Source organism: Telopea speciosissima, chromosome 9, assembly GCF_018873765.1.
Source record: "Telopea speciosissima isolate NSW1024214 ecotype Mountain lineage chromosome 9, Tspe_v1, whole genome shotgun sequence".
Lineage (NCBI taxonomy): Eukaryota > Viridiplantae > Streptophyta > Magnoliopsida > Proteales > Proteaceae > Telopea > Telopea speciosissima.
The window spans coordinates 45,983,968-45,998,397 of record NC_057924.1 but is presented as its reverse complement, the minus strand read 5'-3'; the positions used below and the strand labels follow the sequence as shown (position 1 = coordinate 45,998,397).

Below are 14,430 nucleotides of genomic sequence, written 5' to 3'. Positions count from 1 at the left end.
CTCTCTGGATGGGTGTTGATTGGGATAAAGAAAGCCTTGTTTTCACGTGTAATTTATTAAATTGAATGCTGGAAGGTTGATTGCTCAAATGCTTATGGAGATCTTGTGAAAGATCTTTTTTATTTTTTATTTTGTGTGTGTGTTGGAGCCAAATCCTACAGATAACAAAATTTGTATGTTGGAAACGGGAGGGATTACCACAATGAAATAACATGAAATTCCTAAAGATGTGATTTGGCTATTCTGCAAATGCATGAACACCAATTTTAACTAGTTACCACTTACCATGGTAGATATGATATGCCATGATTGTCCTCTATCCAGCCTCTGAAGTTATTTTTATTTTTTCCCACCCTTTAAATTTATGTTTTTCTAATGAGTAGCCTCTGGAGTTACTTGCCGTCCTCTTAAAATTAAAAATGATTCCCCTCATGGTTAACATTTGATAGTGTTCAATACTTGCAAATGCAGTGGGTTTTGTCATCGAAGCAAATCAATTTTCCGTATCCTCTTGGATTGACGCTACTCCACATGGTCTTCTCCTCTGTATTATGTTTTATCCTCACCAAAGTTCTGAAGGTATTGATCTCATATGACTCTGTAACCCTTATCTGTTTGTTTTTTGGATGGGGGTCAGGAACTGTGAAATATATTATCTAAAGAAGATTTGGATAATTTTGTATTACCCTGATTTGGCTCCTCACAGATTATGAAGGTTGAGGAAGGGATGACTGCAGAAATGTGAGTATCAAATGAACTTGAGCTTACACATCTTGTCCTTTTTACCTATGGCCTGTGGATTTTTTGATGGCAACTACAAGACAAGCTGTTTTAAATAATTTTGATTAAAAATAAATGGCCAGAAAAACATTAAAGCTTTGTGTCAAAAGTCAAGTACGTGAGTTTTAAAGTTGATTGAAAACCTCTAATTTATAAAAAAAAAAAATTTGCTGTGGCATTTAGCAATGATCCCAATCTTGATTTTAGAATCTGATTCTGGAATCCAGCAGATTCCAGAATACATAAAGTATGCTGGATTCTAGAATCCACTTTATTCTAGCCTTGGTTGTCAAATCCAGATTCCTTGATATGAACGAAACAACAATAAGGTGCAAGGGTTCTCTGAATTTACTGGCACAATCTGAATCTAACCCCTTATTATACTTCCATTGGAACTTGTCTCTGCTCCATAGTCTGTTTCAAAAATCATTGCCAACACACCTTTTTTTTTTTTTTTTTAATTTTTTTATGATGGTGCATGTTTTGTCTATAGGGTAAAGTGCTTTCATCCTTTTGTCCTCACCAAATACGCAAATAAGGAACCTCCAATTCATATGGCCTTCTCTTAGACATATAAGCTATGAAAAGGGTAATTTGATATCTTGCTACAAAATCCTGGAAGATGGGAAATTATTTGTGTGTGTGTGTGTGTGTGGTGCTAGCTTTACACACTGGATATTAAAGACCATTTTTTGCATGCATGCCAATAAATAAACTGGAACACCTTGTCAATGAGATACTGTTTAATGCTGTTAATGGAGGCAATAACCTTTTCCATGATAGCTAGTATAGTCACTAACAATGGGATAGTTTATGGAGTAATGGCTCTGCCTTTTTTTTTTCATCAAAGCTACTCAGTTAAAAACTTAAAATTCAACACCAAATAGGTGGCATGATGATCCCCCTTTTTACTCCCTTGAACCAGGTGATGGTGATACTGCCACATTTTGAGATACTATCACCAGTTTGACTCATTTTTGTAGTTTTATTCCTTCCAAAATTAGGCTGTTTCCAGAACCATTGACATCCAAAAAGTTCTGTAACAGATAAATTTTGTCTTTTTTGGAGTAAACCTGTACCAGTTAATAGAGAGCCAACTCAGGGGTTTTTATAGATTGACTGGACTGAGCTGGGAATTTTTAAGGGTGTCACTTCCAAACTGAACCTGGTTATCTGACCTGGAACCACCAGTTTAACACCGAAACCGTTCTACCATTCATTATATGGTTCAGTTTCGGTTTGGGATTTGGAAAAATTTTGAATTATCGGTCAGTCTCAGTCTAGATTATTAACCAGTTTCAAACCGAAACCAATTATAACCTGCTCGAACTTAATAAAAACCAACTTTAAAACCTATTTTTAGCTTAGTTTATTAATCTGGAAACTTCAAGACTACTCTAGAGTCCAATCTCGAGACTCTTCCTCTCCGTTCTCTATCTTCCCCTTTCCTGATTATTTCACTCTTCTCGCCTCCTGCTGTCACCACTTGCCACTGTTGCCATCAGAGACTCTCCGGCAAGACACACTCTACCCAGGTTCTTTCCCAATCCTTCTTCTGCAATTTTTTTTTTTCAGATTTGCCTTTTTCTTTATTTTTATTTTGTACTTTCCAGTCTACCACCAGTGGGTTGCGTCTGCAGAGACAGGGATGACTTTAACTTGTAGTTTTCATTCGTGAACGACTACCCAAGACTGGCTGATCACTGATTCACCAAAACTGATTAGGGCCTGAGACCGACTGACTGATAATCAAACAGTTCCAGTATTGCCAATTGAGACCGATTAAGTAATCGGTCAGTCTCAGTTTGGGCATAATTCAGTTTAGTGCCAAGTTCAGCCTGCCTGAAACCAAGCTGACCGACAGAATTGACACCCGTAGGTGTACTTTCGTTAATGGTCCTCCATTATTATCCTGAAAATCGATATGGAGCATTTTTGTGAGTAGGGCTCCATTATTTACTTGAAACTTTTTGTAGAATTTTTGGATAAGCATCCTGAGAGAATAAAAATATTGATTGAATAGTAAAAGACAAAATTTGGACAGTTAAGCATTTGGTTCAGAGGATATTCTATCCTTACCATTCTTCCCTTGGTTCAGGGAAACTGTAAGGAAGAGAACAATGGGTTCCAACTTTCATGCATCATATGTTGGAAAAACAGGTGTCTTGCCTTGTGAGCAAGAATTCTTGGAAAAGTGACTAGAAATTTGTTTAGAATTTGAAGGAAGTATATGGTGGTGGCTTATTGCCAAGTTAATGAGGCAAATGATCCCTTACAAAATGTTAACTTAAAAGATCCCTGCCAGGCTGCATGCAGCCTGTGCCCAGACACAGGACCGTCTGAAATGACCATCCCACCCCTCTGAAATGGAAAAATTCCACCTCCGTTGATGCCCATGCGCATCCTTTCATTGGCTCCCGTGCTCATGCAGGGTCCATGCAGCCTGTCATCGATCTTCTGCCTTAACTTAAAATTACCTCATGCAATAACCCATATTTCTTGATCTTTTATGGTAGGAAGACAGGAAGAAGTTTATTGGTATAGAGGTGACATAAGGCATTATTGAAGGGGATCAAAGTTTTTGATGGGTCTTTATGCTGTCCACCTTATTGTAGAGGGACTTGTGATTGTGGTGCTTAAAATCTTGAATTTGTTCCATTTGTCCTGACTTAAACATTTCAAGGTATAATTAGGTAGCAAACTTGTTGGCCGAGGTTGGTACATCTTAGTTTTCTGGTGTTAAGACTGATCTCTTTTATTCTATTTGCTTTCCATTTTTGATAAGATTTGTTACTTACCATGAGATTAAAGAGTATAATTTTAGTATTTAAGTATTATCTGCGTCCATTAATTTATTTTCCCTTTTTGCTTCCTGTTCCCTCTTTTTCTATTTCTTCCAATTTCTTCCCATGTCCTTTTTTGAGTGTTGGATACTGAGATATTGCAGTTCGGTTCCATGAATTAGAAACTGATTAAGTTCTCAATGATCAGATATGCTACATCAGTCATCCCAATCGGTGCAATGTTTGCAATGACCCTGTGGCTGGGTAACACTGCATACCTGTATATTTCTGTCGCATTTGCACAAATGTTGAAAGCTATCAGTAAGTTTCTTGAATTTTCAACCACCTCCTTGTCTTTAGCTAAGAGATGCAGCCATGACCCTCCAGAGGGACAATTCTGTTTGTATGCCTGTAGAGTTAGAGCTTTAGAAGAATAGTTGGGTCTGCACTTTTATACTGTGACACTCCATCTTGAATTGTACGCAGAAATCATTGTTCCCTGCTTCATGGTGGGCCATTTGTTTTCTGCAGAAAGAGATTTGATTACGCCATATATTCTGGCTTAAGTATTGTTTTGCCTATGTGAATTTTGCAGTGCCTGTCGCAGTCTTCGTTCTTGGTGTAGCAGCAGGACTTGAAGTAATGAGCTGTAGATTGCTTTTTATAATGTCAGTGATCAGTTTTGGTGTCCTTGTGGCTTCATATGGGGAAATTGATATTAACTGGATTGGTGTGGTCTACCAAATGGGTGGTGTTGTTGGAGAAGCTTTGAGGCTTATTTTTATGGAGATTCTGGTGAAAAGGAAGGGTCTCAAGCTGAACCCTATATCTGTCATGTACTATGTTAGTCCTTGCAGGCATGTATTTTATTCTTTCTCAAAATATGAATCCATCATAAGCTTCTGAAAGCATTTCTGCTCGAGTGCAGGGGTCTCGATGGATATCCAAACCCTAGTAGTGCTTTATGGTTCCTATTCTTGGAACCCAATTGACAATTGGGACGAATAAATGTCTATTCATCTCACCCGTTATGAATAGGTCTGACTTGGGCTCCTTATTGGTAAACTGATAGCCTTACGGGACATGACAATCCCAGAATTTCATGCTTAAAATAAGTATATTTGTTGTTTTTAAAATTTTTTTTGTATACTTTCAGTTTTCTACTAGTTTAAAATTTAAGTTTACTGTTTTTTTGTATTTAAAGATAGATTTAAATAAAGAAATACCTTCTTAAACACCAGAAATTTTGTGGGCCGAGTCTGGAACCATCTAGTCAGACCTGTTGTCCCTAAACCCCACAGACCCCAAACTGGGCAGAGATTATAAGTTGAGTTATGGGTATTTATGGACCTAACCAATTGACACCTCTTAGAAGGGTAAAGTAGGAATAAATTTTCTTTTACTGCTGATATTTATAGGATATTACAAGAATACCCCTGCTTATGTGAATTTATTCCTGCTTTTCCCTCCTACCAACACCTATAGTTAGAATCACTTCAAATCTTGTAATGATGCAAAATTCCGACCAGCATAATCAGAGTTTTTGTTCCCTGCAGTGCTGTGTGCCTCTTCATTCCTTGGATATTCTTGGAGAAGCCGAAGATGGATGAAGCTGGACCCTGGACATTTCAACCGGTTGTGCTAATTCTCAACTGCCTCTGTACTTTTGCGCTCAACATATCAGTGTTCCTTGTGATCTCACATACAAGTGCTCTAACCATTCGTGTTGCTGGTGTTGTCAAAGACTGGGTGGTTGTCTTACTATCAGTTGTTTTATTTGCGGATACAAAGCTGACGGTTATAAACCTGTTTGGTTATGGCATTGGTATATAACAGTAACAACTCTCATTAGATTTCCTTTCTGTTTTTTCAATAGAAGAAACTGGTGTGCCCCCTTGGAGATGGGTCATATGCATCCAGGGATGTGTGCACATTCTACTGTGGTTAGCTAAATCTTATGGCAATCCTTGGGAGGGGCTGCACCCTGGGATGTGTGCACATTCTTTAGGCTGCTTAAGGTTTTCCTTAATCAAAGAAAGAAGTTTGGATTTGTTATTGATGTGTTATGGGAAAATAACTTAAGAGAGATGTAGCTTTTTGTGTTAAATTATCTTCTTTTTTAACAAAAGCTGTGCCTGCTCCTGCAGCCATTGCTGGTGTAGCTGCATACAATAATTACAAGTTGAAAAAGGAAGCTTTAAGAACCAGCTCTGACGAGTCTCAAAATGTTGAAGCTGTACCACTGGTCAACTCCTCAGCTTCTCAGAGAACAGTTGCATAGATGGATTACTCCACTGATTTGATGATGGGTAATGTGAACTCTGGTGCAAAATTCCTTAATATATTTATGTTCGCTCATCCTTATTGCTGTTATTCTCTGATATAGTATAGGTGCTTGACCCTCAACTTCGTGGATGATAGAGATTCTTTAGTTGATACGGCAGCAGTGAATATCATCCTTGGCTTCTTTCTCTCTTTTTCCCTCTCATTGGACACCACTTGAAGCCAAGGCTGGGGTAGCTAATTACTGTTGTCATAATACTGATAGTTGTATTACTGTGATTTTTTTATATGGTGATACAGAGCCTACTACTATACTGGAAATTCACTGATAGGGGTGAGCTGAAACAAACGAGGGGTGGTGAAAGTGATCTTGTGAAGTGAGCATATACATTTGATCCTCTAGAAAGGATTTGGATATCGGCTGAGGGCTGTACATGGGGTAAACCATAAATTGGTGTTTTGTTGTAAAGTCATTTTGGAATTCAATCATACTGATTTATTTCTGTACAAATTTTACAAAGCTACAAATCTTGATGTCACAGAAATGTAGGCTGTGTTTGGTATGCATTCTCAGAATAGATTCTGGGTCTAGGATGGATTCTGAAGTGAGAAAATAATGAAGAATTGGGTTCTACTTTCTAGACCCAGAATCTGTCCCGAGAATGCATACCAAACACAGCCTTAGACTTGATTGGATGGATTTACTCAGTTCTATAGGCCAAAGTGGTTCTTTATCTCGTGAAATAGCATTTACCACTAGACACAAGTAACAAATTACTCTTTCTTGACTTCTGCTGTCTATTTTTTCATTGTTCTAGTGCTTTTTCACCCTCTATGATACCTTCCATTTCTTCTCTCTTTTCCTTTTTTTTTTTTTTTTTTTTCCCTCTTTTACTGATGGAAATACCTTCTATTTGTCTTGATTGGGTGTGGTAAGCCCATGCTGGAACTGTTCTCGGGATCATTCCTGAACCAATTGATGTTTGATAAAACATGGTCTGAAACAGAAATTTAATATTATTACCATTATTTACATAAAAGTCATTATGCATATTAGTACATTAGCAAAATAGGATGATATAATGATAATTAAAAGAAATATATGACTGAAACATAAACATAATTTTCTTTTTTATGTGGAACATAAACATTTGTACTTTGCATTCCAAATCATGTGTTCTTTTTTTATGGGGGAGTGGAGGGGAGGGTGTGTGAACCAACTACAAGTGACCTTAAACCAAGGAAATCTGATCAAACATGTTCAACCAAGGTATCTAATCCCCAAATTGTCTCTTTTTTTTTTTTTTTTTTTTTTGGGTTGAAATTATGACTCTAATCTCACAGTTAGACTAGAAGAACAAAATTTTTGGAATCCAAGAGTTACAGGTTTAGGAGATTTTTAAGTAGTAGAAAAACAACTAATCAAAACCCCCAAAATAGAAGTCAAGTTTTCCTCTTGGGACCTCCTTTGATATCCAAACACTGGGTTTGATCAGAGTATCAAATTAGGCTCAGTAGTAATATAACAGTACTGTGAAATTTAAGACAAAACAGGATATTCGTAGGCATAAGAGATCAGAGATCAAAAATTAAACATAGAATTTATCTGACTAGGATTTTTTATGCTAAGAACATAATCAAAACTAGGAATTGATATGAAGAGAGAAGAAGAGAATTGGACCTTGTAATCAATGGAGAAGAAGACAATTGCAGAAACTTAGTAATCAATGAAGAAGAAGAAGAAGAAGATAAGAGTACAGAACAAAAGAAATTAGATGGTTTGGGCCCCACAAACTAGGCAATTAACCGATTTCTTGAAAGAAGCCAAAGAGGCTATTCTTTCTATATGTTGAAGGTTTGAAATCAGGGTTTTATGAATTAGTATCGGATCCATTGATTTGTATCGGTATTGACTGATACCGACGCGTAGCTGATATTGAATCAAAGTTACCATGGTCTTGGGAGTAAAATAGTATACTAAAAAAAATGTATCAAAATCTTAGGGGCAAAATCGTCTAATCCAACAGATACGGTATTGGTATTGATATTGGTTTTGGAATCCATCTTTGAAATACTATTTATTTATTTATTTTTGATGGATTGAAATGTCCTTTATAATTCTATGGTGGCCATCCACCGAAATATGTCCTTGCAAAGTGAACCGGGCATATGAGTTGTTGGCCCGCAAAAGCTGTCGTGACCAATCCAAACCAACACTTGGTGGCCAAATGAGATGGTAGAGACAACCTCTATGATCAACCCCTCTCACCTAAATTCCTTCTAAAGAGATGGCTGGCTTACCTAGAGCACATTAAAAGATTACAGAATCTACCGTTAAACCATCATCTGATCTGATCTGATTATAGCTCAATATATTCATAATGAGAAGCTTTTATCCTCCTTTTTAAAATCTTATTGTTTGTGCTCTATAAGATAGTAGTAGAAAAGAAGAGAGACAAAATCCAAAATCCAAAATCCAAAATCCAAATGGTTTTAAATTTTTTTAATTCGGGGAGGGGAAGACACCTCCAACTAGGGATGTAAACGGATCGAATTTGGTCGGATAATGGCATTATCATATTCGTATCCGATTATATTCGGACGAATTCAGATAATATCCTATTAGTTTTCGGACGGATTCGAATAATTTTTGGATAATTATTTTTGGAATACAGGTTCTCCTAAATGGATATGAACATGGATTAAATACGAATTTTCGACTATTCGGTAACATCTTTGCCGTTTTTATGATGAGAGTTAGGGTTGAGACTTGAGAGTTCAACAACTACATTTTCTTCTACTCTTCTTAGTCTTTGATTTTCTTAAGTTTTGTACTTTTGAGTTTTGATTATATCTTGTATCTATTTTAATAGATATGTGATTCCATGTATCACATTGCATAAAACAATATATATATATAAATTAATAGCAAATCTAGAAAAAGAATCACATTATCTTAACTTATAAATTTATAAAAATAAGATAACAAAATCCAATAAGGTAACTTAAAAGGATAGACGAACACAGAGATTTATTTCAAATATTTATTACCGTCAGATTGTTAAACGAATCGGATAATAATCGGTCGGTTAGGAGGATTATCATATTCGTATCTGATTAGTTTCAGATTGATTCGGATTCTCCTAAACGGATACGAACGCGGATCAAATACAGATTTTCGAATATCCATTTACATCCCTACTTCCAACCCACCACAAATGCAAAAGTTATTGGTATTAGGTAATTCTTTAGAAAGTATTATCAAGTAATCTCAGATTGAGAACACCCTGGTTTTTTTTATATTTTTTTTTTAACCGAAAGATTCTCTGGGACCCGGTTTGGCCCTTAGAAATTTTATTAAAGCACCAATATAATCATTGAAAAAAGAACAAGAGGGGGACATACCCGCTTTACCCCAACCCGAAACAAAATAGTTGAGAACACCATGATTGCCCCTTGTATTTCTCAGTTATGAAAAGAAAAAATCTTTAGATTGTATAGAAGCTAGCAATGAGTCTTGGCATAATTATTAGATTGTTGTAATTGAAACTTATCCTTAACTAGGGCTGCAATAGGATTGGGTTGTGTTGAGCCGGGCCTTTTAAAACCCCAGTCTAACCCTGAGTCCCCTTAGTTGGGCCCATGCCCGATCCGGCAATCCAACCCTGACCTGCCCTCAGGGTTGGGCTGGGACGGGCTAACCCTAATTGACCTTGACCATGGGGGGGAAGGGAAATGCATGGGCTGGTCAGGCTGGGAAAGGGAGATGAATGGGTTGAGGAAGAGGAAGAAGAAGAAGAATAGAAAAAGATAAAAAGGAAAAAGACAGGATTGGGTTGGGCCGGGCTGGGCTCAGCCCGAGGCCTCAAACCTGACCTGGCCTGGCCTTGACTAACAAATCCAAAAAAAATAAAAAAGAATCTTCTGAAAGAAGAACTAAGGGAGGAGGAGGGAGAGCCAGACTGCCAGAGAGGGAATGGAGGGAGATTACGAGAGAATGGGATGCCAAGTGGCAATTTGCCATAGCATCATCAATTATTGCCTCATAAAATGTGTTTACTTAGAAGGTTAGATTCGCAATTTCATAGGTTAAGATCTGACCAAAGGTTTTTGGACAAACACGATACAATATAAGATGATGATGAACTCATTTGAAATGACAAAATATTCTTGCATTTAATAACTTTTGAGAATAAGACAAGGCACAAAAAAATAGGGTTACAACTTAATTCACACTCTTGATGACAACAAGATGTTCCCATTAACAAACTATGAAAATATCACCAAACTGCCCTACTCGTTGCTTTCTCCTCAGTTCTTTCAGGTTTTTTGACAGGATTTTAAAAAAGGAATAGGGAATCAAATCGACATCTTAAATCGATTTTGATCTTACGATCTCTAAGAAACATTAAAGTGAAAATGAGATCGGCCTTAGAATTGGGAATTTGTCCAATCCAACTGTAATAGAATTCTATAGAAAGTCGTATTCGATGAAAATCGCATGTATGGCTTGGAGGGAGATCTTTCATCTTTCGAAATCCACCCTACAATATGGGGTCAAAAAACCAAAATAAACGGTTTTAGTCTTTCTAAAAAGAAAACTAATGTTTGAACCTCTTTCACGCTCATGTCACGTCAAGGTAGTGTAGAAGAAAAAACTACAAAATCCAATCCAATTTATCGTAATCGATTGATTAACATGTTCATTCGATGCATTATGAAACATGAAAAAAATCATTGGCTTATCAAATTATCTATAGAAAATGATTAGGAATTGGCTGATTCGACTCCAATTCAAGCATCAACGATTAGGATCGGTGGAAACAAGGATCAGTGTCACCCAATTTCGATCCAAATAGGCCAATTCATCAATCCAATTCCCAAATTCTTGAAACCATGTTCTTTGAAGCATAACGACTACTAGATTTGTTTCAGCAGTCACTTGAAAGTACTGGTGAAATAAAACTGACCCTCACGGCTCTCACCCCAATATTTGTTTCGCCAGTATTTTCAAGTTTCAACCCCCATGGCGTCCTTCACATCGCACTCGGTCTAATTGAAATAGTTCAGATTTATGGTCCGATTGCCAATTTGGATCAAACTATACCCTTTTTTTTTTTTTTTGGTGAAAGATCAAAATATACCCACAATATATTATCTTATCTCCTCAACATGTATTTTTCAATCACGTTAATTTATGGATGTTTAGGAACTCTATTTCATTATTTGTATTAATTTTTGTAAGGGAGAAAAAACGCCACCCGGTCGTGCCAAACATGCTGCCCTTGTGCCCTAACTCGGGCGCGAAAAATAACCGCAACACTGTATCAGGGCGCAGGTGCGGCGTTCGTTGTGCGAACGGGTGGCGCTCTTCTTCCCTTTTTATAAATAACAATATCACCTAAGACTTTGTTCTTTTAAGAGTGAATGCTTGGATGGATATAGTTACATATGCAGAACAAGTCCAGATATCTATTTAATACCTAAATGTGAATAAGGTGATGTAAGTACATACTTGTGGTATTTTATCAAATACAAATATTTATAGAGAAATTCTAGGGCTATGACAGTTGTAACTTATGACTGTTGATCCAGCCCCTAGCACCAATAAGCCATTTTCTACCCACTAAGAAAGTACAAAAACTGAAAAAAAAAAAAGAAGGAAAGAGAACGCTAATTGGTCATGCTGCACCGCGTGTACCCACTAGAACTGACCAGTGCAGGGGTAAGATCTATGGGTGCTTTAGGCTATGTACCTAAGCATATCTCAAAGGGAGATAGACCAGTCAACTGGTTATTGGACATGTTATAGGCAAACTCAGCATTAGACAGGGCCCGATCCCAAGTACCTAGACTATCACCAACGAGATATCAAAGAAAGTTACCAAAACTCTTATTGACAACCTCAGTCTGACCATCAGTTTAAGGGTGGAATGCAGACGAAAACCGGAGTTTAGTAATTAAAATGCGCCACAAAGTTCACCAAAAGTGGCTAGTGAACTTAACGTCTCTGTCAGACATTATAGTGAGAGGTAGCCCATGATATTTGAAGACCTTATGAAAGAATAATATTGCCACAGCAAAAGCATCAGATGTCTTCAAGCATGGAATGAAATGGGCCATCTTTGAGAATTGATCTACGACCACAAAGATCGAGTCATTGCCTCTCGTAGTCTTGGGCAGACCGAGCACAAAATCCATGCTAAGGTCCTGTCATGGGGCATGGGGCATAGGCAAAGGAGTGTATAGACCCGTGTTCTGTTTTTGTTGCTTCGCAGTCTGATAAGCACGACACTAGCGAACAACTCTTGCCACATCTCTCTGTATGCCAGGCCAGTAGACTCAGTCCTCAACAAGGGGAATGGTCTTGTCTCGACCAAAATGGCCAACAGCTCCCCCGTTATGCCAGATCAGGTGAACCCTCAGTGAGGTCCTGGTAATGCAAAGGCAGCTCCCTTCGAATAGGAACCCATCCCTCAAAATATAATTAGGATGAGACACCGGTGGGTCCTCGTTGAGGGAAGTAAAGACTCCTCCAAAATCCGGACAAGTAGGATATTGGTCCTTCATCTAATGAAAACCAACAACTTACACACTCAGACTGTGCAGGAGAGACTTCACACTACTAGATGCACTATAAAGCTTTAACAAAGCATTTGACTCAGGGCATCGGTGGCTTTGCTTTCTACCCCAGGCTTGTGCTTAAGTACAAAAGTATACTCCTGCAGAAATTCAACCCACTTGGCATGTCTGGGATTTAGTTTCTTTTGGGAGCTCAAATATCGTAGGGCTTGATAATCGAAGAACAAGACGAATCCCTACAATTGTAAATATTGTTGCCAATAGCGTAAAGCCTGGACTACTGCATAGAATTTTTTATCGTACGTCGAGAATTGTTGCTTGGCTTCATTCAACTTCTCACTAAAGTAAGCAACGTGGTGTGCTTTTTGACTAAGGATACCTCCTATCCCGACCCCTGATGCATCACAGTCTACTTCAAAAACCTTGGAGAAATCAGATAAGCGTAGAACTACGGATTCTATCATTGATTTCTTAATCTCCTGGAAGGCCAATGAAGCACTCATAGTCCACTCAAACTCCCCTTTTCTGAAGCAATCCGTAATGGGAGCCATGATAGAACTAAACTTGTAAATGAACCACCGATAGAAAGTGGCTAAACCATGAAAACTTTGCACCTTATGAACGTTTGTTGGTTCAGGCCATTCTACTATCGCCCTAACTTTCTTAGGGTCGGCTAATAGTCCTTTTGTTGCCAAGAAAATCACCTGGTCGCTCAGAAAGGTACATTTCTTAAGATTAGCATAAATCTTTTCTTTCAAAAGTGTTTGAAAAACCTGACTCAGGTGATCAAGGTGAATATCCATAGTCTTGTTGTTGATGAGAATATCATCGAAGTAGACCACAAGGAATTTCCCCATGAATGGTCTCAACACCTCCGTCATAATCCTCATAAAGGTACTAGGGGCGTTTGATAGACCAAATGGCATGACTAGTCATTCATAAAGGCCATCCTTTGTTTAAAGACGGTTTTCCACTCATCCCCCGATCTATGCCTTATCTGATGGTACCCACTCTTCAAGTTAATCTTGGAAAAGATTGTAGCTCTAGACATCATATCAAGTATATCATCAAGCCTAGGTATGGGAAACCTATACTTAACGATACTTTTATTAATGGCCCTACTATCCACACACATACGCCACGTACCATCTTTCTTGGGTGTGAGCAAGGAGGTTACCGCACATGGGCTAAGACTCTCTCGAATGAAGCCCTTTTGGAGTAACTCATCTACTTGTCTTTTCAGTTCGGCATGCTCCTTGGGATTCATGCAGTAGTGGGGTAAAATTTAGCAAGGAGGAGCCTAACACTAGATCGATAGCGTGCTGAATGTCATGCATAGGTGGTAACTTGTCCGGTAACTCCTCAGGGAACAACTGCTCAAATTTTCTCTGCAGAGGTTGTACTTCTCTAGGTGCCTCAATGAGTAGGCATGATAAATTGGTATTACTTTGTATAGCAATCAAAGCATAGACAACCTCAGATTCTTTACACTCAATTTCAAATTGCTTTTGACTTAAGATGCTGAGTGTTTTCTTCGGGGTTTATTTAGAAGTACTACCTTTATTCTTTGGAGCTTTAACTTCCTTAGGGGTACTAGGGATCAATCGAATTTTCTTCTCGTTGAATTCGAACACACAGGTGTTAGATCTTCCATAATTAGTGACATCTCTATCGTATAGTCAAGGTCTCCCTAGGATGATATGGGCGACATCCATGTCTAGGACATCACACCATACTCTATCCTCATAACCTGTAAAGTGTAAGGGGACTAAACACCTTAATGTAACGGGAATAGCGGAATGTTTAATCCACACAACCTTATAAGGCTTTGGGTAAGCCTCAGGTTTGAGCCCCATTTTGGCCATAACATTTTGGGCAACCAAATTCATGTAGCTCCCACTGTCGATGGAAAAACGATAATTTTTACCCTAGTGGCAAGTATAGATGATGAAAATATTGGTTCACTGCCACTCATAGTTGCCATTGGGTTGTGATACCATGC

At 38.1% G+C, this 14,430-nt stretch overlaps 1 protein-coding gene across 3 annotated transcripts in view; it reads left to right on the top strand.

The window, feature by feature from the left end:
• The window catches only part of LOC122639432 (probable sugar phosphate/phosphate translocator At3g14410), a 30,592-nt gene extending 24,673 nt beyond the window's left edge, over positions 1-5,919 (top strand). The window contains exons 2-7 of one of the 3 annotated variants that reach the window (XM_043832288.1): positions 472-579; positions 707-741; positions 3,772-3,884; positions 4,159-4,420; positions 5,120-5,388; positions 5,711-5,919. In XM_043832288.1, coding sequence (XP_043688223.1) covers positions 472-579; positions 707-741; positions 3,772-3,884; positions 4,159-4,420; positions 5,120-5,388; positions 5,711-5,844 — 921 coding nt within the window. In that variant the 3' untranslated portion in view covers positions 5,845-5,919. Of the gene's footprint in view, positions 1-471; positions 580-637; positions 742-2,122; positions 2,310-3,757; positions 3,885-4,158; positions 4,421-5,119; positions 5,389-5,710 lie in introns of those variants that run through there. The other 2 variants (XM_043832289.1, XM_043832290.1) reach the window with 2 other exon arrangements.
• The last annotated feature ends 8,511 nt before the right edge of the window (positions 5,920-14,430 follow it).